This window comes from Struthio camelus, chromosome 17 (genome assembly GCF_040807025.1).
Source record: "Struthio camelus isolate bStrCam1 chromosome 17, bStrCam1.hap1, whole genome shotgun sequence".
Classification (NCBI taxonomy): domain Eukaryota; kingdom Metazoa; phylum Chordata; class Aves; order Struthioniformes; family Struthionidae; genus Struthio; species Struthio camelus.
In genome coordinates this window covers 5,634,344-5,658,973 of record NC_090958.1, presented here as the reverse complement: position 1 = coordinate 5,658,973, position 24,630 = coordinate 5,634,344, and the positions used below count along the sequence as shown (strand labels likewise).

The 24,630-nt window shown below is 43.4% G+C and overlaps 2 protein-coding genes across 13 annotated transcripts in view; one reads left to right on the top strand and one right to left on the bottom strand.

Annotated features, from left to right (window-relative positions):
* Window positions 1–7,874, bottom strand: part of SPRING1 (SREBF pathway regulator in golgi 1) — a 107,358-nt gene extending 99,484 nt beyond the window's left edge. For 6 of the 7 annotated variants that reach the window (XR_011135115.1, XR_011135117.1, XR_011135116.1 and 3 more), the window contains exons 1-4: window positions 7,595–7,852; window positions 6,712–6,868; window positions 5,423–5,574; window positions 4,835–4,948 (exon numbers count right to left, since the gene is read on the bottom strand). Coding sequence is in view for 3 of the 7 variants with exons in the window: in XM_068911233.1 (XP_068767334.1) it covers window positions 4,835–4,948; window positions 5,423–5,574; window positions 6,712–6,868; window positions 7,595–7,705 (534 nt within the window). In the remaining 4 variants the exon portion in view is untranslated. Of the gene's footprint in view, window positions 1–1,458; window positions 3,850–4,834; window positions 4,949–5,422; window positions 5,575–6,711; window positions 6,869–7,594 lie in introns of those variants that run through there. The other variant, XM_068911231.1, reaches the window with a different exon arrangement.
* Window positions 7,875–7,907: 33 nt separating this feature from the next.
* The window catches only part of RNFT2 (ring finger protein, transmembrane 2), a 33,854-nt gene continuing 17,131 nt past the window's right edge, over window positions 7,908–24,630 (top strand). For 2 of the 6 annotated variants that reach the window (XR_011135114.1, XM_068911228.1), the window contains exons 1-7: window positions 7,908–7,983; window positions 9,987–10,052; window positions 10,198–10,701; window positions 13,548–14,026; window positions 14,551–14,627; window positions 16,159–16,259; window positions 19,234–19,387. Coding sequence is in view for 4 of the 6 variants with exons in the window: in XM_068911228.1 (XP_068767329.1) it covers window positions 10,619–10,701; window positions 13,548–14,026; window positions 14,551–14,627; window positions 16,159–16,259; window positions 19,234–19,387 (894 nt within the window). In the remaining 2 variants the exon portion in view is untranslated. Of the gene's footprint in view, window positions 8,569–9,986; window positions 10,053–10,197; window positions 10,702–13,547; window positions 14,027–14,550; window positions 14,628–16,158; window positions 16,260–19,233; window positions 19,388–24,630 lie in introns of all 6 variants that reach the window. The other 4 variants (XR_011135113.1, XM_009674921.2, XM_009674923.2 and 1 more) reach the window with 3 other exon arrangements.

The window sequence follows — 24,630 nt, the reverse complement described above, 5'->3', positions numbered from 1 at the left end:
GAAGAAGTACTTTCCCATCACTCCGTGCAGGTTTTGGAAGTCGGCATTTCTCCCCCGTCTGCATATAGCTGTTTGCCTCAGATTGCAGAGAAATGCAGAAGACTTATTAACGCACCAGTAATTTGCTGAACTCCCATCTTTTGTGGAACTTGCTGAGTTAGAGAATTCCTTTTCACCTCCTCCCACACCTCTCCTTGACTAGAATAACTAAAGAACAAACACCAAATTATGGTGCTTGTTTAAAGGAACTAGTGTGTTTGCAGTTTAAATGATGAGCACAAGACAGAAAAAATCCTAAAGCTCAAACCTGTTCAGCTAAATGACAAGAGAAGGCAAAAAAAAAGTTTGCTTTTTAAAAGCATAACAGAACTAAGACTGCATTTAGAATTTGCTTAGTGTTTTATATTCAGAAATTTACAATTCACTAATCCTAACATAATTGGTTAGATGTTTTATTAAGACATTAGAGCCAGAACACAGGAAATGAGTAATGAACTGCCTAGATAACCTGTGAGATTCTGAGAACAACACAGCCATGATCCCGGCTCCTCAACTGTTCAGTGGCAGCCCCAAGCCAGAAACCTGCTTTTGCCTTTTCAGAACTCTAGCCTATCAAGTTAAGAAGCATTTTCACCCAATTCGCTGTATACCACCCCGAGGAAGCAGTACAGCAGGCTCTGCCAAGGCCAATGACTCAAGTTCAAATTTGGCAGAGATGGCCAAAGCAATCACTGCCCTTCCCTACTGTTAGAGGTCACTCTTTCCAAATTGGCATGGCCAAATACTATACCCGTTCCTCGTTAGAGGTGAGCTGCTATCATTTTCCACTAGCATTAAGATTCTTGCAAACTACAGGAAATAAAGAAGGGGTACATAACCCATTCAACCACCCCAGCCCTGAGCCCAGTGCAGGTAAACAGAGCTAGTAACTGCATTGACTGTTTTCATTAAATCTGCTGCCAAACACAAGTCAACAACTTGACTCTCTTAGCAGAGGACTAGAAAGCAAAAGTCAGACAGTTGCTAACATCCACGGAACGAGTTTTTCAGGAAATCTTAGGATGTATTGCTGGCCACCAAATCTACCGGCAGAATCACCAGGCTTTTTTGTAAGAGGAACGGACGCCACTTAAGCAACACAGAAGTATTAATAGGCTGATACTTCAGGGAGGGAAGCGCAGATTTGACATTTATCACTGCATCTCACAGAATGAAGCAATCATTTACATTCCTTTTCCTGCTCAATCCAGTTTCGCAAAGGGACAGGTATTTCTGTGCACCATTAAGAGAAACGTATTCTTAAGTTGAATTGAAATAGATTTCCTGTTTGCCTTTCGCTGCCTTGCCTTTATTAAACATATCCAAGCTCAATGTCCCCTTCTACTCCATTGCATTATTAAAACTTATTATTTTGCTACCGTTCCCTTGTAGTTCAAGGGCACACGTGAGAACAGGCAGTATTTTAGAACACATACATTTTTAATGATTTAACATATAGGACAGACAGAATTTAAACCAGGGAGGGAAGATGCAGTTTCTGTCCCAGCAGAAGGACAATGGTCACAATGCACTTCTGATCGCTTATTTTTCTGGAAGGGACAGAGGCCAGGAACTCCCACAGATATCTGAATCAGGTTAGTTCTTATGGTTTCTTACCATCACTGCTTCAAGCAGTGGTATAACCAGCCAAGGAATTAATAAAAAAGAAAAAAAAAAGAAAGTGATAGTAATCCAACAGTACCTTGATTTCATCAGCAGTAGTGCTGGAATACAGCTGGAATACATAAGAATGTTATAACAAACCAACCTGACTGCCTTCTCTGAGAAAACCAGTTATGAAATGGTGGAACAGGTGAGAGAAATCTGTTTAACACTGAAAAGGGAAGCGAGAGAGGCCTCTGCTAGCCTCTCAAGACAGCACTTCCCAGTGCATCATGTCTGCTGCAGCAAGTTGCCATAGGATGGCAGCAAAGGGGAGAGAGGTTTGTGACTGGATAAACTGCTAACACTAAGGCTTTTAAGCTTTTGGAGAAACAAGATTTTCGAGAGATTCTGCTGACAGAACCATTATCTCACTTGACGACTTCTGGGAAAAAACAATGAAAACAATACAAGTGGATTTTATCAGATGGCTAGTAATGCTACTTTTTGTTTGTATCACATGCGGGTTTAATTACAAGCACAAGAGAATATCCTGCAATAGCATTCTTCAGATAATCTTTGCACCAGGATACTCCAGAGCGTTCCATTTTTTTTAAGACTCCGTAGATTGTTGTCATCTCAGACAAGCAATAGGAAGTACCAGTTTAAACAAGCGTACACAAAGTCAAAAATCGTGGAATCATGCCCTGGCTGCCCAGAGATGGCTGAGGTAAAAATAAGGGAAATGAGGCATTCTATATATATTTTTAAAAGCATGATTTTGTCTAGGGCTTGGACTTCACATACTGACTTTCAGGAGGAATACAAATTTAGTCAATATCCTACAGGTTCTCTAAAATCTACTCCCTGTTGAGTAGCCTCACTTAGTCTTTAGAAGGAGAAGGTTTAAACTGCAGCTTTAGAGAGCTATAGGAAATTGATGGGAGAACCAACGCTATCTTCTAGTACGGTTCTGACGAGACAGAAATTTAAGAGTAGCAAGTATGTCATACTGCAAATCAAAACATCATGGCTGTTTAACTGAACTCCTGCGACACAGCTGTCCTCACTGGAGGGCTTGCACAACGTGTAATTACTTATTACGCAAGGACATTTTGTTAAACTGGGATCCTAGAATAACTCCACCCCTTACTTCCTGCACAACCAGGAGTGAAGAACATTAGAATTACCAGGACATGAGTAAGTTCAAGCAAGCACATCTTCAGCACTCCCAGTGAGAAAATGGACTAGCAGAGAGTTGTTTGTAAGACTAAGTTTGCAACAGTTTGCTCAAAGAAGAGCAGAGTAATGAGGAAAGCATTACAGACAATAAACGGGTCACCCCAGGCAGAACCCTGCTCTCCTCTCATGTTATGGGACTTTGACAGAATAACAACTCCATTGGAGTTCTGAGTGCTTTAAACTCACCTAGGAGGAACATAATCACTACAGTGATGAATCCTAGCACGAATCCTTGAGATTAAAGGGGGGAAGTGATTTCGGTCAGGATGTAAAATATCCTTCCCACCTGATACAACGAAATAGGAACTGAAAGGCATCAACAACTAGCTATGTGAAACATCAATACTTTCAGCTAGCAATCCATATAAACTGAATAAATAATTCATAATTACATATGTAGTGTACACCATGCATGTCAGCAAGTGCTCCAGAGAGAGAAGCGCAACAAGCATGCTTTACCCTCTAAAAGCAAAAATCCTCTTAACTATCAGTGTCAATCTAGAAAGTCTCTGGACTGCAGAGATGCAATTGAACCTTCATGCACAACTGCAAAGCTATACTAAATATTTTATTCTACCGTGTTCTATAGCCTAAATCCACTCCGTGCATCCTAAAATGCTAGCTATTTGTGTAGAATAAATATTTTAAGTATTCAAATGTCCCCCTAGTGCTCTAAAGCAGTCATGTAACATTAACTGAAGAAAGCAAGATTCAGTCCCAGAGAATTCAAGTCCCTTCCTTACACTGTACAGTTCTGGGTTTGTCCCTGAAAAATATCATAAACCATTCACACTGAAGCTCTTGTAAAGCAACAGCTGTTGCCTTGCTCTTTTGGATTCCAGTCTCCAGTTCCTTCCCCTTGTTGCTTAGATCATGCAGCTTTCAAACAGGCAGAAGCTCTGGGGGATACTCGCCATAGCAGTACTTTGCAATTGGATCTCTATAGGTGTTTTCATGCTGCACGCTCTGTTGGGAAGAGGAGAAGCCTTAACAATACAAGTGTTAAAACAATACATCCCTCCACTATGAGAGGCAAATCCCAAAGCGTTTATACGTTTGCAAAAAATTTCCAAACCCTTCTACACATTACAATGTCATCTAGGCTCAAACACTGCGCCCCTCAACATACAATAAAAGTCAGTTACTGCATTACAGTACTCTAATGTTGAACTGTACCCAGAAATTCCTTTTCAGGAAGCTATACAAGTAGGTAGGATCAGATTCAGCATCCCAAAAGTTTAGATGTGCTTAGGCAATGCTGTCAAATGCCATATGGAAGCAAGGCATGAAGTTGCTGCTTGAGATGTGAGCACTTTTGGTAGAAAAAGCTAGAGTTCAGATACTACGGGTAAGCAAAGCTTTGGAGATATGGATAAGTATCTATGTCCCTTGTTTACAATTCATCTCTAGCACTATATTAATTACTCAAACTGCAACGCATCTCCACCAGCATTTTCTAAGAGGTCTAATGTTTGCTTTTGGCCAAAACTTCTAATAAAACCACTGTAACTTTAATGGGTAACAGAAGTTCACCTCTGTTTTTAAAGGGAAAAACAAAAAAAACCACACACACATTAGCACATACTTTTTGCTTGAGTGGCTATGGAGACAAACGTCAATGTATGGGAAAATCTAAACATACACCATAAGATAAATGGCATCTCTGAAGCTACTGGGAACAAGTCACGTTGGGGAAGATCTCGTAAGGATGAGAACAAAATTCACATGAGATCTTCCCCAGCCACTAACCTCAGCTGGCCTCTTTCTAGTTTAGCATCTTTCTTTTCTAAAAGGAGCGCGCAGCTCATCCTGCTCTAAATATACACAATGCTCTTTATTTATTGTTGATGTTATTATTTCACCTTGTTTAATCAAAGAACTGCCTTCAAATTAGCTCTCAGCCATAGCTCTGAGCCCTCCAATTCATACTGGACACACGCTTGCGTCTTACCTGTGATGAAGTTCTACATTTTGCCAGACACAACTCAAAGCGGTCTTCCACGGCCATGAAGAGGTTTTGGAAAGCTATAGCTGCCCGGTTCAAGAAACGTTCCAGGAGGTGTTGCTAAAACAGTTCAAAAAAACTACTTCAACAAGGAATAATTCAAACCCACATTAACTTACACAGACCAAATTTCAGAGGAATAGCAAGCAGTTCCGCCTAGCGTTTCTAGAAAGCATTAAAAAGTTAACACATCAAGGAACCTCAACCACAGTAAGAAAATCTAAAGGAGCCTTACACTGTGCCGGCTAATGGAATACAGGGAAGTGCACATCGCAAAATTGATACTGGTTGGAATAATTATTCTATAATCACTTCCCTTCAGCAAATGCAATTCCATTGAAGTTGAAACACTTCACAAGACTCCCAGTGTTTCCTCTCAAAGGTGGGAGGGATGCATTTAAAAAAAAATTGTATTTATAGCTTGCATGTGGTCCTAGCAGGCTTTCCGCAACCCTCCAAGAAAAGGAGCTGGCCCCTCTAAGGAAAAGGGTCTTCACAAATAAACACCTTTAGCCGTAGAGAAACTCTACGCACCTTGTTGGGCTGCAGGCAACAGGAAACACAGTACTCATATACGCTGCAACAGCCGTTGGGAAGGCAGCTGTCGCAGCTGTACAGCTTTGTACTAGGCACATTGACATTGCAACAGCCATTGACCAGCAGGTCCTTCCTCTCGCAGATGTAGCCTGAAAAACAAAAACAGTCATAACAACTGGCCAGACTCATTCCATGGGATGAGGCTCATGATGAGTAGAAATGCTACCGTAAGAAACACATTATTTAGGAACGGGTTTATTTATCATCCTCAATATGACCAAAGTCCTACCCAGCAATTCTTTGAAATGGCATTCGGAAAAAGGGCCAAGTTTTACAACAGCCTGGCATTGCCGGCACAACTACCGCATACCTACTCTAATACAGTATAAACAGAATCACCTTAAAATGCAAAATATGCAAGTTCCGATATCTTCTTGGCACAATTTGTTGTCGTGACTGGAAGGGGTGATTGTACTAGAAGAAACTATGACATCTGTTCTTTCAACCAGTCTATGTCTGGATAACTGTCATTACAGTTCAATGTGAAGAGGAGACTGCACAGGGTAGCTGTAGCATTCAAAGGATAGGTGTAGGATAGGTGTAAGGATTCAGAGGAATCATTAACAGAGTAGAACCACAGAGGATATACCTAAAGAAACTGCATTACCACAATATTACAGTATATCAGTGATTTTAGAGACTTCAGGGTACCAGCAGTGAGCATAACTCAGGTAGCGCTATATTTTATTTTTAAGTCACAGAGAACGTGACAATTTTTTGGTACAGCCTCTGATGCCTGGTCAAGAGAGGTCCAGTGCTTGAACATCACAAAGCACACCAGAGACCCACGTGTGCATGGGAGAAAGACTCCATGCACTTAAAATGCCAATTAATTGCTTCCAGAGCCAAGGGCAGAGACCTGCTTGAGTCTACAAGGGTCAGGTGAGCTCATTAGCTGGGGCTGAGCACTAATTACGCCAATCCTGAACCACCTCCATACAAGGCAAGGCGTCCAAGTTCTGTGCAAAGCGACTGGAGTTCTTCGAGTCTACGGTTAGACTCGCCTGAGCTATAAGCCCAGCTGGACCCAAGCCTGCTGTGCACAGAACCCCCTCGGCAGTGTCTGCAGCCACGGCAAACTGAACCCAGCCTTTGGGTGAACTGCCAACAGCCGAGGTGCCCGCAGTGAGAACGCATTAGCAAGGAGCAGTTGTTACTTGGAACAACGAGGCAACAAAGCATTCAGCAGCACAGCATGCAGAAGACAGACTCGGTATTGAGCGTACCCAGTTCATCCGTAATGAGGAGCTTCCCCTGAACCGAATTCCTGCACTGGTTACTCAGCTGACTGCTGTTCCCCAAACTGAACTGCACCTTCCACACGATGGGCTGCTCGTGCTCTTGCACTTGGAGCAGACTGCGGTCTCGCACCGTCCTCTCTTCCTGCAATGAAAGGCAGTAACGCAACCAAACGTGCAAGCTCTTTCTGTCGTTCAAATCCACGTGGTTCTCCCTGGATTAAAGATTTCTTAAGTGCTGTAAATTCCACGGCGCAGGAAGTGCAAAAAAAAAAAACAACAACAAAAAAAAACACCCACCAGCGGACCGAGGGAGCGAGCAATGTTACTTGCTGCAGCTACAGGAGGCAACGTAATTTAATAAAAGTGAAAACAGGGGTATGCAAACTCAGGATCAGCTAGCAGCTGCACTCAGTTGCTGTTGGCCACAAGAGCAGCCCGTGTCCTGTTAACAGGACAGCCGCAGGCCCGCGTCCTTCTGCAGGGTCTTTGCCGGTGGGATTACGGTTCACAGCAGACAGTACAACAAACGCTCAGGTCCCTCAGAGGGGCTGGGTTTTTCTCCCCAGCACTGGCCCCAAAACGCTCTTGAATACAGTATCAGACGCGACTTGTAAGAAAAACACCCTCATCTTTACTTAACAATTACAGGGTAACCTCCCCAGGAGCGCGTCTTCGAAGCTCCGCGACAAGGCTCGAGGAAGAGAAACCCAGCACGAGGGCTGGTTCTTCACCCGCCAGGGTTTTATTCCTTTCAGCTCGTTGGGTCGCCTGTTTCCGGAGGAATTAAAACCACCGACAACAACCACCCCCCCCACACCCCCCCCCGGCAAGGGACGAGGCCGAGCAGCGGGGCCGGGCCGGCACTGACCTGCTTGAAGGTGCTGCTGAGGAAGTAGACGAGGGAGAGCCCGAAGACGACGCCGAGGACCCAGCGCTTCCTCAGCAGCCTCCGCCACAGCACCGCCCCCCAGGGCAGCATCGCCGCGGAGCTCGGCGCTCAGCCGCCGGCCGCAGCGAGCGGGAGCGGGAGGAGGCGGAGCGGCGCGGAGCGGCATCACCGGCCGCGGCCTCTCACCGCCGGCGGGGGCGAGCCGCGCAGCGGGCGCCGCGGCCCCGCCGCCGCCTCAGGCCCTGCCCCCCCCCCCCCCCCTCCCCGCGCCGCTTCCGCCGCGCCCCGGCGGCCGCGGGGGAGGAGCGGGAAGCCGCGGCCGTGCGTGCGCTGAGGGGGCGGCGGCGGCGCCGCGGCGGGGCCCACGGGTAGGTACCGCCGCCCGGGCCTGCTGCTGCCGCCGGCCCGGCCCGCCGGGGACCTCGCTGCCGACGGCAAACACGCGGGCGGGCGCCCGCGGCGGCGGCGATGACGACGGGCCCTGTGTCCCCGCGGGGCCCTTGCGGGTGCGCCCGGTCGGGCGGGTTGTCCGAGGCGCCCGCCGCGCTTCCCGCTCTGCCGCCTCGCGCCTCTGCTTAGACCTGTTGCTCAGGTACTGTCGAAGCGTGCGGGTGTTGCCAGAGGGAAAACCCCAAATCCAGAAAAGGCGCAACAGTACTGACGTTGGGTGCCTTTTGGGACAACGTGCGCTTGAGTCGTACCTGGCCTTAAACCTGCGGGACTCGGTAGGCTGCGTCCTTGGCGTTCGTGCCACGGCCCCCGTCTGGCTGGTGCCAGAAAGAGAAACGTTTCCCCGTAGATCTGCGTTTTATTCTGAAAGCTGGTTTCACCCGACCTTACAATCTAGTAGACTTCTGACAGCCTGGACGGGCGTGAAGGGTTTTCCAAGGTTCGGAGTTACTGCCTGACTTGAGCTCTCGGCTCGCAGGCGAGGAAGGTGAGCGGATTTCCTGGTAAGCGGTGACCCCGGAGTTGTTCACTGCTAGGACAACGTAGCCTGCGTGGGTCAGCCTCGGGTCGTGGCCCTGTCGAGGTGCCCTCGTTACTGTTTCGGTTAGAAAGGGGTAGTGTTGTGTACTCAATCGTTAGACATACTGTTAGGTAAGGACCAGTTAACGTTTACCGCAGGGAAGAAGCAAAAGGTTCCTGGAGTACTAAGTGTTGTTACTGTAAAAGCAGTTTAAAGAAAAAAACTCTGAAAAAATATAAAGAATTTTATATTTTTTATATATACTTACTGCAATTTGTTTTGACCCTTAAAACACCACACAGATTAAAGGGTGTATTTGGAGAGATTAACACACTGTTGGGTGTTACAAGATCAAAATTCGTGGTGTGGGTAACTTAGGGTGTCAGAAAGGGTGTCTGGTTAGAGTTAGATCTCTAGTGCTCATGGCAGGCTGCCTGTCCTCTCTGTAAATATATACCTGTGTCTGTGCACCTGTGTCCTCTCTATAAAATTTGTTAAAAGCTATATTTTTCCTGCTGTATGTGATTATCCCAATTTTTATGTACGTAGACACTGGTGTGTTTATGTTACTGTCAGGGGGATGTCCAAAGCTGGAGTCACATACTTCTATGAAGGAGTTTAGGAAGAAAGATACCACGCAATATCTTGATTTAGTCCTTGGTCCTGCCATTCATAAATGTGCAGGTGGACTTTTCTTATCGCTTTGTAGATACAACTGTCTGTTTATGCACTGTGAACTGCATAATTTGGCCTTTATTAGGAGACAAAATTTGAATTTAATGCAATTTGGGGGGGCTTATGGGTCACTGGGAGTAAAGAATAGGAATGAGCATGTAAAGATACATGGAAAAACTTAAATATGGACAGCTAGGAAATGTTATCGGAACCATTGTGTCCTTACAGAATACAGATATAGGGCTACATATTTATTTGCATATATTTATGCCGTACGAAGTGTCATAAATAATGATGAAGCTTTTGATATTCAAAAGTGTTTAAAGCCTTTTGCGTTTTGTTCAGTAGCTATCTCAGTCCAGGATAGATCATAGGATGAGATTACAATATTTAAAGGATCTCTCTCTAAACCTCCTGTGAAGTGCCTGTGGGAACCTGGACAAAACACTTGCAAAAATAGCCCATGCCTCAATTTTTATATAATTAACATAACATGAACTTGTGTAAGGCAGTTTGCTAAGTCCTTTTTGCTGTCCTTTGATGATGATGATTTCCTGTCTTTTTTTGCTTTTCAATTATCTCTGTTTTAAAAAGTGTAATGTATTTGGGGTCATTCTCTTAAAATTAGAACTTGAAACAAGAGATTTAAATAACTGACTTCTCTTTGTTCTAGAAAAAGTTCTTGAAGTTAACACAGTTTCAATGCCTTTTCGTTTCCCATTCCAGACCCTACTTTATTTCAGCTGACAATTCCAAAGTGAGTGGAAGAAGAACACGTGATCTCTTGTGCATGTGCGTAATATTTATGACCATTGTGCGGAGTTTGCTAATGGGAATTTTGTGGTTTAAAAGGAATGGGTTGCTTATTTAAAAAATACTGTCATTATTTGATTATTCTTTCATTAAAAATGTTTCTGCTCTTTTTTTTCCCTCTCAGTTTTGCTTTACATTGCAAATTCCTTCAGAAGAGGAGGAAGGAGAGATCTCACTTCTGAGAGCACATGTTGATTCAGATGTCACATCTAGAGAGAGCTATGCTGTCAGTTGTCCTGAAGTTCCTTTTCAGACTACGTCATTGTGTCACTCTACAGTCCTTGTAACTGCTACATACTGCAAAAGGAGAGCTGACTGATTCCTGCCCTGCTCAGGGACCGGTTTCTGTGTGCTTTTGTTTGCCAGTTGGAAGTTGTTCCTTCGCTAGCGTGCTTTAAAAAAAAAAAAAAAACAAGTTTGAGGTGCTCTTCAGAGAAGCAAATGATTCGTGCCAGCCATGTCACTAGCTGAACGGGTTTCACAGCCCTCTGACTCTGTAGGCCTCTGTTACTAGTCACACTGGGAACTCTTGACCTACGACGTTGATGTTGAGCGTTTTGTGTTTTAAGGTTTTGAGGAAAATGCAGAGACGGCATAGCAGCAACACTGACAGTGTTCCTCCTGAAAGGTAAATCTTTTTTTCTTGCTTTTCTCTCCCGTTTTCCTCTCTAGAAAGCAGTATTCTGATTTAATTGTATGGTGTGTTTCATAGTTTTAGAACGCAAAAGCTCAGAAGTCAGGAAAGTCTATACTTCCTATATATGTAATGGGGCTAGGCTTTTTGCTTGAGTTTAGGGATAGGTTGACTTTTCTCCTTCATGTCATTTTTTGGCTGCTGACAACTGCAGCATTTCAGATTCAGTGATCCAGTATGGCACATCCTACCCCATAATCCTTACAGCTGGCTTAGCACAGGAAGGATATTTTGCCTTATGGAGCTCTGGAAGAGAGATTCATGGTACAGTCCTGTGGGGATCCTGAGTGCTGTCCATCTGAAAGGATCAATCTGTACAGACAGAGGCTCTTATTGTAAAGGTGTTCAAAAAGCCTGTCAGTCTGAAGCTCCCAATGAGTATGACTCAATATATTATAAAGACTTTGGATAATCCTTTACATCATCCCAGAATCTGTATCTAGCTTCACATATGTAAATATTTTAAAGTAGAATGCCCTTAATTCATTATTGTAATTACGACATCAGTAAAAGCAGGCTTGCCACTGTTGTTGTTCTGGTACTAAATATTCCCTTGTGCTTTCACAGGACTAGTGCTTGGTTTTTGTTGTTGTTGTTCTCCTCCTCTCCCCCCCCCCCCCCCCCCCGCAAAAGAATAAGCTAATCTAATTACTCTAAGACAAAGATGGAACAAACAAATTTCATTGCTGTGGCTGAGCTGAGGTAGTAAGTGAGAGGGTCTGATCACAAGCAGCCACTAAATATTTCTTAGTGTGTTTTGCAGGTAGAGGTGAAGGTTGATGTCGTGGCCACTTCTAGCATGGTGCCCCTCTTAGTTTCAGGGCAGAAGAAAGCCATCTTGAACTCACGTTCACCATGATTCTGCCCGAGCCTCAGTGCGGTCTATGGGGTTCATACCACCAAGCAAGCCTGGAGCTTGAGAGGCACATGAAATATTGTGTGGACCCTCTCAACTGTGGTATAGAGCACTTTGAGTCAGTACAAACTTTTATGGCACTTCAGGATTTGTTTGAATGGCTAAAAATATTCAGGATAGGTATTTATTATCAAAGGCAAAAGATTAGCAGCATAATGTCGATTGGTCTTCATAAACACCTCAATATTTTACTTGGTAAATACATATTGTCTGTAAGATGGGCTGAAGGCATTCTAGCTGTAGAATGAAATTCAGGTACTGCTAACGACATGTCTTCACTTCGGGGGACCTTTAGCAGAATCATAATTTTAGCTGTGTTTATCCATTTCCAAGTATGTGCCTGATGGATTCCTTCCTGCTAGTATTGTTCCAAGTAATGTTGGTATGTTTGTCTGTAATGCTGAGTTCCACCCAATAGGTTTTACATGTTCCCGGATGTAAGGGCAGATCTGTCAGTTTATATCCCTGTCTTGTGTATACATCCCAGAATTGTAACGTTAGGCGTAAAATCCAAGATCTGGTTGATGAATATTTTGAACTAGAGAGGGGAGCGCAGTATCCTGTTGACTTGATTCCTTGCTGGAGCCTGTGGAGAGACATTGGGAATGGGGTGGGGCTATGAAAAGCCTGATTAGGAGTTTGTGTAGTGGGAAGGTATGCCCGGAGAGGGTTGAAGCTAATTCCGGAGTGAGATGAAAGGCAGTGCTCTGCGCCTTGTAAGATGCCTGGGGAGGCTTTTGAGCTCATGAGAGAGAGAGGGTTAAGGGCTCTGTATGTGCCTGCTTGTGCTATCTCAGCTTGTGACCACTATTTCTAAAGTTAGAGATCTCCAGGGACTGAAATCAAGAGAGACTGGAGCTGTGCAGCACGTGTCTTATTTGTGGGCTTTGCCTCTTGCTGAGTTTTTTTTAAGCTTTATTCTTTTGCTGTTTAGAGAAGTATTTGCCGTCTGCCAGGTGTTCTACTGCCTAATGATTGTTCTGCTTATTACCTACATTGTTTCCCTTTGGTCCAAACTTTCTGTGTATTCATTTCACTACCACAATACTAAGTTCAGGTGAACAGAGCGTATTTTCTATTCGTATTAGGATAGAGATATCCGTGACTTGGAATCTGGCTGTGAGCTATCGCACAGGCTCAGGAGAGAATCCGTGCCAGATCTATTTCTGTGCAGCGCCCAGTAAATTGGGTACCACCATATCAAATTTGCTGATAATATAAAAATAAAACAATTTGTCTCTCTTGGCCCATGAGCACGTTCTTCGCGTATGATTTTGGGTCAGGGACGCACAAGCAGTTCTCAGTGCTCCTCTTCCCCAGTTACCTCTCTCTCTCATTTGTGTTACTCAGTGGCAGGCAAGTGGCGATCATCCCTAAATAAAGAAGGATGAACTTGGGGGCAGGTCGTTTCTTTGAGTTAGTCTGATTAACTTATTTGCATATGATGTGGTCTCTCTTGATGGCACCGTGTGAAATTATGTTGTTTTATATATGCTGTCCATTTAATATTAAAATCATTATAGAAGATGTTGAATTTGGCATCGGATAAATTATTTCTTTGCTTCCTCCAAAAATAAAGGGGACTTTTGGGAACTCTCTGATCCTTAGATGAAGGAGCTGATGTGTTTTGACCAGCCGTTTAGAAGTGCTCTGACCTTATCTCAGATATCTAGCTGCAGGCTTCTAGCTCTGAACTTTCCAATAGCAAATAGAGTGCCAAGTTTCTGTCATCTGGAGACCTACGTATTCTGACACAATGGAGCAGCTCCTAATTGACAAGAGTCAGGAGTGGGCTAAAGGGCTGAGTTGTTCTGCAGCACTGATTTTTATTTAGTCACCATTCTTTCGTGTCCTTCCATTACAGAAACCGGAGCCAAACAGTCAGTTCTGAAACCAGTGTGGATGAAAGTGGAGTCTTTGAAAGTCTGAAGGCTGAAGCTTCCTCGCCACAACAGCTGTTCTCAGGCCTGGCAGGTATCCCTTCGGGCACCATCACAGCCACCCCGTTCCAGGCAGGTTTGGTTCTGGGGTCTTCAGCAGGAGGTGGGGAAGTATTCATTCAGATGCCAGCCCCGAGGGAGGAGGGGACCAGCCGTACAGAAGGAACCCCATTTCACCACCGGCAGCAGCCCCATCATTTCCACCATGGCCATCACAGAGGTTCGTCTCTACTGCACATGGCAGGAGGGGACCGCCATGGGCACGCCGAGGAAGGCAGTGATGAACAGGCTGGGACTCCAGCCCCAGCACTTTCAGAGTTAAAGGCTGTGATCAGTTGGCTGCAGAAGGGCCTTCCCTTCATCTTGATCCTTCTGGCTAAAGTTTGTTTCCAGCATAAGCTTGGTAAGCATCTATCCTTTTTTGGTTAGAGGGCTATTACAATGTGGTTAGGAAGCTATATCTTGCCATGATGTCCAACACATTTATCCCTGTGACTGTATCTAGAGGTAGTCTAGCATGAAGGGGACATATGCAAATGGATGGGGTAACCAGCTCCTCTTTCTCACCCTACTTTTAATTCAAGCAGTTATTAGCTGGGTCAGGCCCATGATCTGCTTCCTGTCCTGACTTATGGGAGATCAGTTCTTTACCATTTTTTGTCATTAGGGCAGAGCGTCTGTGTTGGGATGGGTGGGAATTTTTATGCATGTATGCGCTACAGTAGCTTCATTTTGAATTAGTTTGAATTTGAACTTTATATGAGTCCAGATTGCCCTGTTTTAGTGACCTACAGATTTTAGTTCCCAGTGAATCCAGAATATCATCCACTTAATTTTTTTCTAAGCTCAGGTGCTGACATCAAATGGTTTAGGAGTGAAGATCCTCCTGCCCAGCCTTATATGCTCTGATAGTGTCTTTCCTTGCAGGGATTGCTGTGTGCATTGGTATGGCCAGCACATTCGCATATGCCAACTCAACACTCCGTGAGCAGGTTGCTCTGAAGGTGAGTACAGTATCTTGCTCTGTGATGCTCTCAACTGACATTGCATGCAAATTAATATCGATGTTGAACCTTCTCTTGCACTTTAGGGATGAATACCATTAAAGGGATACAGATTTGTTAGAATAAGGCTACTTTTCCTCATTCATGCTCTCCCACAGCTTCTATCCTGCTGTTTTTTGAAAGTTTGACATAATAAAAGGAGGGAGAGGAAAAGCCAGGGGAACTGTAATTTGCTTCTGGCTCTGCCACAGACTGGAAGTGCATCTTCAAGTACTTTTCTGTACCTCAGTTTCCCATTATGTACAGCAGAAGTGATGAAATCCATTTCGCTAGCTTATGATGAGATTTAATTTATTATCATTTAGATAATGTTTTGAGATGTTCAGCTGAAAGGATTTCTAGATGTATTAGCCATCACTGTCTTTTTAATGCTGTCTTAATACCGCGCTTAGAATAGAAAGAAACCAGCAGATTTTCTCAGGCCTTATGATTTTCAGTGTCAGCAGAATACGCCAGCAGCACTACAAGCACATGACTAGAATTGCTTTTCTGTAGAAATGGCATGGGTGGCACAAACGTGTGCTTATATGTACCAGCAGCAGTGAAATAAATGTGATACAATGCTGAATAAGCAGATAAATTGCACAATCATGTAACAGATTGTTGTTGCCTTGCACTTTGCACCTCTGTCTTGCCAGCAGCGTGCCCATTAATCCGCCAGCTTTAAATCCTAACCTAACATCCCTGTCTGTTGAACAGCTACAAAGAGCTATTTTCTTAGTAAATCAGCCTGCAAGAAAAATTGTTTTTGTTTTCCTACCAAGAGTAAACTTTACTCTCCAGACTTACACTGGGCCAAGACCCAGGACAAGACCTGCTGTCTTCCAGCTTCCGTCTGTAATGTTCCTTGTCTTTTGAAATGCAAAACGTGCACTTCTTTTGACCTTTAATTATTTCCTGAATCAACAATGCATGGTCTAGAACCTCCTTGAATTCAGATAACATTCGTATATGCTGCATGTAATGATGGGTTATGTTATATTTGACTTAGCTATACTTTTTTTTTTTTAAGTGGCTTTGGATTTATTTGTAAAACAGCCCTTTCACGAAGCATCCTTCCAGACAAGCAAAAACTGAGAATTATAGACAGCAGCTGACTTTTTTAAACTTGCCTGTCAAGCTGAATTTTAAGATGAATTAAGAATTTGGAATGTCCCAGAAAAGGTGCCAACTTTGAAAACTCTGTTCTGCAAGTAAGGCTGTCGTTTTCAGCAGTGTATTTCCCTTAATTTCACTGAAGTTGTTTTGTTTGAAAAAGTTGGGTGAGTGAGAGAGAGTTGTACTTGTGTTTATACATGTCTGTATCTAGCAGCCTATTTCTGAGTCCTCGTCTTGTGTAAATAACTAATTACTGAATGCTTAGTTGTGTGTCTGTGTCCCCTGGGTTGGTCTTGCATTTTTCAGCAGTCAAAGGCTCAGTGCAACCCTTGAGACTTTGAATATATCTGCTCTGCTTCTTGTTCTTGCTCAGGAGAAGAGATCAGTCTTGGTTGTCTTCTGGATCCTGGCCTTTCTCACCGGAAACACCTTCTACTTGCTTTATACATTCAGCTCACAGCAACTGTACAACAGGTGGGCAAAATTTACGTTGTATATGATGGAAGCAGGTGATAATTGGTAGTGAGGAAAAGAGGAAGACCGGCTTTTCTCACTCTTTGGGAAGAAATGTGCATTCTTAGGATATCTGGCATCTTTGTTACAACTCTGCAATATCTTTGAATGGAGGAAAAGTACTAGGGTTCACTTCTACCAATGGACTATGCTCCTATCAATAAATGACGTAACCGGAGTCTAAGTGGGCCAGGTTATGCTAATATGCCACGGTGTTGCTTCTTGAAACATGTACGCTTGCAATTTTCATGTATATCAAAGGAGGATGGATAGTTTTTCACGATGGGACGTGCAAATTTCCATTCTGACTGCTCCGACTGAACATAAAGGGCAAGTGTTGGCAGCGGATTACAAACTGACCCACTGATTCTCCTCTTCCTGTAATGTTTTCTTTTCTCTGCAGTATATCAGGCTTTTAGTCTATTACTGGAGATAAACTGGAGATGATATAGTAGTCTTTTACTTCAGTGTTGTCAGGGCTTGGAGGCATTTGAATCTGGGATAATTAATCTCCACTTGAAAATTCAAATTAGGCCTGCTCTCAAGTATAGAAAAGTTCGTATTCATGGATTTGGTTCAGTACTATCACTGCTTATTGTAAAGGAGGGATTAAGTAACAAACAGGAAGCTAAGAAACAGACCTTAAACAAGGGGATGTCATTAAAATGAACAGGATGAAATGGAGTAATATCAAACTTAGTTGTTTAAGAAAGTAGTTGTGATACTAATATTTAATAACATATGAACTGTCTTCCCAATGAAAATTGTATTTGTGCCATTGAAGGGGACTTGGAACTTGAGACTGAAAATATTTCCTGGAAAAATACAACACATGTAACATGCCTCAGTTGAGCTGTGCCTAGATGTCTCCCAGGTGTTTTTTTTCTGTCTGTAGATGATATCATTGCTTTCCAGCCTCTTCCCACCAGTACTGTCTGTACAGTGCAAGAGTCAAGGTCTGCTCACAACCCTGGTACCCACTGCGTCTAATGCAGTTGGTTGTGGTCATTTGAAAGCTGTATGTCAAGCTGCTTCTATAAAGGCAGAGAGTAGCATTTCTATTTTTCTACTACCCCTTCACCTCTAAATTATTTTAGTTTGAAAAAATAAAAAGGTCTGGTTCTGAGATGAGAAGGCTTGTACCTGTGGATCAGAATGAGAGATGGTGAGCTCTGCAACGCTCTGGAAAGGGTTTGTGGGAGGGAGTGAAAGAGAAGAAACAGGTATGGGGGAAGCGTTTTAAGGCATTAAGAAGAAATTTTCTTGCACCACAGGGAAGGAGCGGGGCTCTAGAAAGCAAGAGTGAGATGTCGGGAGGCTCATAAGGTTAAGCATATGGATGGGAACAGTTTAAAATAAAAGATAGGTCATCTAAAATAAAAGGGTTTCAGCAAGTTGAGGCCATCTCGCAAACTGCTTAGGGGGTGGTTTATTTACAGTCAACAGCAATGGCTTCACTGAAAAGCCCAGTTCCTGCAAGTGGTTCAGTAGTGCCCGCCATGTTGTGGTTGGGCTCCTGGATCCAGGGCTTGCTGTGTTGGGACCTGCACCCAATTCACCAGGCAAGCCTGTGAAGTTAAAAACAGCTATTTAATTTTTGTTTCTTTCTGGTTTATTTTTCATTTCCTGATTTATTTATTTTTTGCTTGTTTCTAGCCCACGAATAGTAGTAAAGTCTCTGATTCTGTTTCTGTTTTTAGGGTTTAATTTTACCTGTTGTGCTGTGCCAGTGTTGTGAGTATTTTAATTCATGCTCAGGCTTTTTGTTCTGGGTTGGTTATTTTACTTTTTTTTTTTTTTTAATTAAGCTTTTGTTTTTTTTACCATGAGGCTTTATTAGGCAAATATTCTAAACAGAAGTCCCTTTTTTCTGGTCTGAGTAGGGTCCTGACCTCATTGCCGCTCAGGTCAGTAGCTCCGGCCCGTTGCTATATGAAATTCTGGTATCCTGGACTCTCCTTTAAGGAGCAAATACTAAGTTCAGTGTCCAGCCTCAGTTGTTGGAGGAGAGGAAAACATTATTCTGCGGCTATTCTTTGAGCTGGTGTTGGCTTACTCGCCCCAGCTCTGTTCCAGCTGGAGATGCTGGGTGATGAGTACAGTATTTCTGCAGTAATAGAGAGTCTGGCCCTTCCTCAGTTCCAGTCGACAGCATTATGTAGAGGGAACTATCTTTCTGGAGCTTTGGTTCAGGTAAGAGATGCTAACTAACACAGCCCAGCTCTTGGTCTACTTCAGTAGACCAAGACACTGTCAGGGCACAACACTCTCCTGAAGCCCTTACCTTTTTGCCCTGCCTGTTACTGGGTTTCCTTTGTCACCCGCTTGTTTCACGTGCACAATAGCTTAGAGTTGTAGAGACTGCTGCTCCTGGAGCAGTTCTGCCTGTGGCAAGCCAGCCTCTGTGGTGCAAGAGCAGTCTGCCGAACATGGTGGTTGTGAGTTGACCATGACTTCTCTGTCCAAGGAATCACAACTACTGATGACAGGGGCTTCACGGGAGAAGGTGTATCGGGTCATTCCCTGGCTGTTAAGATAGAAAGATGCAAGTGGGTGGGCTTTCATAATCGGGTCTGAAAGAGCAAAGGCTATGGACTAAAGGCACTGCCGTTAGACCAGAAATTCTTTTACAGTGTGGATTGCAAGGCTTAACTTTCATAACAGACTTTGTACAAGTTTGGGTCCGATTCTCTGATAATGGGCAAACCTGCTGGCCTTGGTAGAAATGTGCAAGAAGAGACAAAGTCAAGAGGGCTAGAGGAAACATGGGGCTAGTCTGCATGTCTTACTCCTGTTACCCTTGAGAACTTGTGCTCAGGTTCAGTGGAGTTCCTAGCGCTTCTCCAGCTAGCAGTGGACAGAGCTAGTGTGAAGAAGCCTATGTGAGGTTGATACTACCTTGCTGATATGTGAGCCTTGCTGTCATGCCTTTCAGCCTTATATTTCTGAAACCCAACCTTGAGAGGCTGGACTTTTTTGACCTGATGTGGATTGTGGGGATCACGGACTTTGTACTGAAGTATCTCACCATCGCACTGAAATGCCTAATAGTTGCCCTGCCTAAGATCATTCTAGCTGTCAAATCAAAGGTAAGAGGCTCTTTTCTTCTTGATTTTTGTCTGTTGGGATCCGTCTGTTGAAATTGTACTTCCTAGTTGATTACAGACGCTCGCTAATCCTTGCCACGGTGTGCCTAGTAGAAGACAAGCCTCCGCACATCTTGCATGATGTGTAAGGTCCAGACAAATGGATATTTGCAGCTCTCTGTAAGAGGAAAGAGAGGAGGAGGACTTATAAATAACTGCAAAGGAAGAGCATGAAGCAGCCTCTGCTACTGTGGGCTAGGGTCAGTTTGTGTAATCTTGCTGAGGCTGAACAAGTTTTCTATTGCATTTCAATCCAACGAACAGTGGAATAAAAGAAATCATACGCTTTGCTAATGTAATTATCCACCAGATATACGCCTATGGATGTTGTCTTTAATAATCTTATACCTTTACTACATGTGTACAGCATGAAATACGGGTGAAAGTAGAAAAATAAGAAAATCTCTGATAAGACTTTGACAGAAAATCACCTTGTTCTTTTGTTTTTTGAGCAATCAGAGACCTGAGCAAGGGTTTGGTAATGCAGACAAGTGATTGAAGTCAGGAGAGAGCATGAGGTAAGCGTTGCATGGGAAGGAATAGGTGCTAGCGGCAAGATGACTGCTTTTTTGGCTGGCTTTGTTCTGAGTCCTGTTTTCTGAGCGATCTTTGTAAATAGATATTTGTGAAGCACAGTGTCCTCCTTTTAACGGAAAGAAATTGCAAGTACTCATCTCTCTGGCTTGCTACTTGGGTCCAAGAATAATAACAGTGTTAAACTGGAGCTATTGAGGACACACAAGATGACACCAGTTCTAACCATGCTTGAAGAAACATTTTAACTGAACAGTTAAAATACTTAAATATGTACAAAATTATATGTAGACCAGGCCTGATTTAGAAACTTTGTCACTACCTTTTCTCTCTTGAATTATCTTCTCATATTTCTGTTCACTCTTACAGACCTGTCATGCTGCTCCACTTAGTAGTATCAGCATTTCAGTGGCAAACGTGGCAAAGTATATTATTTGCATTTGGTAAAGAAACTTTCTGGCAGCTGTTGGGAGGAAAGGCACTATATAAATGCAAGATAATATCATTAATTGCTGAAAGTCTCAGGCAGGGCACTTAAGGGGATATCTAAACTGGGAATAGTTTTGCTTACAAATGACATGGGTGGCAGGGGAGTTGAGCAGTTTGTCCCTGCACAGCAGGGCTATTTGAGATGGTTATTAATTTATTTCTGGCGATTGTCCAGATCCTTTTTTTTTCCTCCTTCTTCTTCTATTATTATTATTTTATTTTGGGAGATTAATGTGCTAGGTCAGAGCATAATCCAGCCTGGGGAGGGAGGTAAAGTGATGTGAATAGTCTTCCCAAGATAAATTGCGGAGCTGGAAAAGGTTCACAGCCTTTGCTTGCATGTCTGAGAGCTATCCCAAGTACTCATTAATCCTTGTCGGGAGAGAAGAAAGAGACGGGGTCTTTATTTGCAGCTACAGTGGGAGGCTGGTAAGATCACATCTGTCAAGGGCCTATAATGACTCAGAGCACAGATGCTTCATTTTTAATACCTTTTTCTGGATAGCAATATTTCTCACTTTTTTTTTTTAAGTCCCTTTTTTGTCTTAGGTTGTTGTTGATGGTCTCACTGTCCCTTGACATCTGAGACTGCTGTTACCTACCGTTAGGGGTCTGGATTTATTTTTTTATCCCACTCTCTGCACTGCATCCATTAATCCAACGAGGGATGAGATCTGATGTAACAAATTAAGCAAGATCAAACTGGGATGGGAGAACTCCAAGAAAACCCCAGGATGCCGCTGGAATTGTAATTGGTAACCCTGTAGCTGAGCTCTTTCCAAAAGCCTGATGACCCAGCTTACTTCTACAGACCAGCACAATGCTGCACATCTTATTTATCAAAGGAGATTTAAACATAAGCTTTTCCTTAGTCAAAACAATTCTATTGCACTTTAGACACATTAACTGTGACCAAATTCTGATCGAGATATTTGCCATCTGCTGTCTTAATGTTCACCAGGCAAAAAGTTATTCTCTTCCTCCCCAAACGTTAAAAACATGGTGTTGATGCTTGATGCCTAGCCTGCATTTTGTGAGCTTCTGGATGGCTGCAGCGTAACGGTGGCATGTAGCAAGCTGCTGGAGAAACATAGACTAAACTCGCAGGGTAGAGCTAGAGGATTTTTTAGGGGAAACAACGTTTATTGAGGATTTTTCTGCTGATATAACAAGACAGAGCAGCAGCCTATACTTCCCCATTATCCAGGACCTGAAGTAGAGAGTGCTGCACTGTCAGGGAAGGAGTTCAGCACGGCTGTGAATGGAATAGAGGTACTTTATGTTGAGCTTCCTTGCAGTATCTTCTTGCTGGCAGTTAGTAGTGGACAGCGGAACTTGCCCATGGATGGGGTCTCAGGGCCTGCGATAGTTCTGCACTCAGCTTTTGAGCAGTCTCTTCAGATTTTCCTTGTTTCGGAGGTTCCAAAGCTAGTCTGGCTTTTCATGCTGCTCCTTGAGATTCTTCTAGTCTTCTCCGCGTATTATGTGGTTTTTATTAACGCTTTCGTAGTTTTTCCAGTGCGAGGCATCTTCTCTGAATGTCCTTCAATTTAAGTCTCTTACCTGTCCATATTGTGATTAGAGCAAAATCAGATTCTCTTCTTTCTCTTTTATACATCAAAGACAGTCTTCACAACCCCTCTCACTCTTCTTTGTAGACTGAACAACCCCTGTTTGTTTTATTCTTTTCTCAGAGATCATTCTTTCCAGGTCTTTAGTCATTTTTATAGTTCTCTTCTGGACTGTCTTTAATTTCTTTCAATACCTGGAACAATAATCCTACAGAGGTCTCATTGATGTCGGAGAGAGTGGAATGGCTACGTCACAGGCCCTGCGTATGAATACCGTTGCTTCTTGCATTCCTGCATTTGTCTTTTTTTGCAAGAGCATATTGTTGTGTCATGTCCAAACTGCCATCTTTTATAATCCTTCAGTCTTTTTCCTGCAAATGTACTGCCTAATCTGCTGCCTTGCTTCTTATTCTATTTGCACAATTAATTATTCGTGCCTCTATGTATTAAAAAAAATGCTTCATTTTTCTTTAATGAATTGCACCCGTGTGTTTTCCAGACCATTTCTCCAGGCTGTCAAGATCGTTTTGGATTATAATCCTTCCCTTCAGCATGTTTACAGCCCTTCTCACTTTAATGTCAACTGCACGTTTGATAAGCATACTCTGTTCCATTATCAAGGTCATTATTGAAAATAGTATACAGCACCAAACCCTGCTTAGCTGAGTTAGATGCATCTTTTCATTTTAACAGTGAACAGATGAAAAATGTGGGCTAGAGCACTCAGTTCTCCCAGTCTGAGGTACCTGGGTCATGTATTTTTAGTATGGCCATGTCACAGGAAGGGCAGTGTTTGGTTTAAGATGACATCAAGAACTGTCTGGGATCCAGTGTGATTTTAGAAGAAAAAACTGAAGTGGCAACTCGTGAGATTTATTAAAGCATGAATTGATGCTATATCTGAGAAAAGCAAGCTAACATTAAAGAGCAGAAAAAGAGGTTTATCTTTGCAATCTAAACTCGGAGAGCAGGAAACATCATTTCAGGCCCAGAGGTGGTTGACAGAAACCAAAATGATAGTCAGTGCTTGAAGTGTGAAGCATGAAGACTGCGAGGCTGCATGTGTCATCTGGATACAACTAGCCAGAGCTCTGCAAGCTTGAATGCCTCAGAAGTGAAATATCCCTGTCAGCAACCCCTCCAAAAAATGAGGGGAGAATGCAAATTTGACAAAATGATCCCAGACTTTCCCAAGTTCCAAACCAGCTTGGAAACTGGGGATGCCGTGGGAGGCTGTGAAACTCTACAACAGGTTGGAAGGGAGGTAAAGAAGGAAGAGCTAGTGAATGGGGGAGTGACTTTTAAAGCAGCAGAAAAGGAAAGGTAGTCCCAACATCAGGGTCCAGTCTCGTAACTCTGCAGTCAGTGGGAGTGTGTGGGAGAAGGAGCAGACCTGCAGCTAAAGACATCCCTTCCTCCTCCAGCTAGAAGGCTAGTATGAGCTGTGATGACTTGTGCCCAAAGCTGAGTACAAGTTTTAATAGCAGCTGGCCTCATAATTTCCTTGGGAAGGGGGGGCTTGGCTCCCACCCTGCATGCTTGAGGCCTCTCCATTAAAAAAGGCAAATAAGATCATTTGGTTCAATATAAAATGAATTAAAGTAAATTACACTGCAGGAGCCATGTGGCCTGCAGAGGCTTCCATTGTTGTACACACATAAATGGCAGCTTTTCATTTTCAGTGCTAAGGAATGACAGCTTGAGGTGGGTGGAATTAAAAATAAGGAAATAAATAATAAAAAGACACAGTTGCCAAAGATTTCTGTTTAGGAAATCCCAGGTGCCTGCAAGTCTCCCATCCCCTCCTCATGCTGCTGTCAGCAATCTCAGCTGACATCCTGGGGAATGGAGTGAAAGATGGGGGATGGGGGAGAGAGGAGGAAAACTGAAGGAGAGACCAATGCAAGAACCCAGCGGGTATAGGGGAGAGAGACAGGTACTAGGGACACACTTTTGTCTAAGGGTCCTAATTGCTGGTGCATTAAAAAAAAAAAAAAAAAAAGCCCTGAGTAAGATTTTTCTTTGCATGCTGTTGATACAAGGGTACATCAAAGTTACAAGAGCACCAGGGAACCTAGAAGCTCCATTTCAAGGAGAAGGTTGACAATTCAAAGGGAAAACACGTAACACCTGTTTGTTTTAAAAGCATAATGTGAAATTACTATTTGAATAAATGCTTGTAACTTTTTTGGAAAGCTGGATCTAGACATTGCACATTAATTTACTAGTCTACAGTGATGCTGACCATGCATGAAGTTTTTCCCTTGTGCTGTGCAAATGGTGTCAGTGGCAAGTGTACATCAAACCCTGGTACTGTGGACTCCTCACTGTGTTAATCCATGAAAATGCTTTTTTAAAAATTTTTTATTTAAAGTATTATCTCAGCAACGCTGGTTGGTCTATATGAGCAGTTGTTCTTTACATAGTTTTACCCTTGGGCTTTGGACCAGATAGATACCTTTTTCAGATGCATCAGATGTTTGCTAGTGGGGATGGTTAGAGCTTCACCACGTAAACTGGCACATTAAGCTCTCCATATTCCTTCTGAAGTGGCATCTTGGACATAAGTGAAATACCAGAATGTCTTTTACA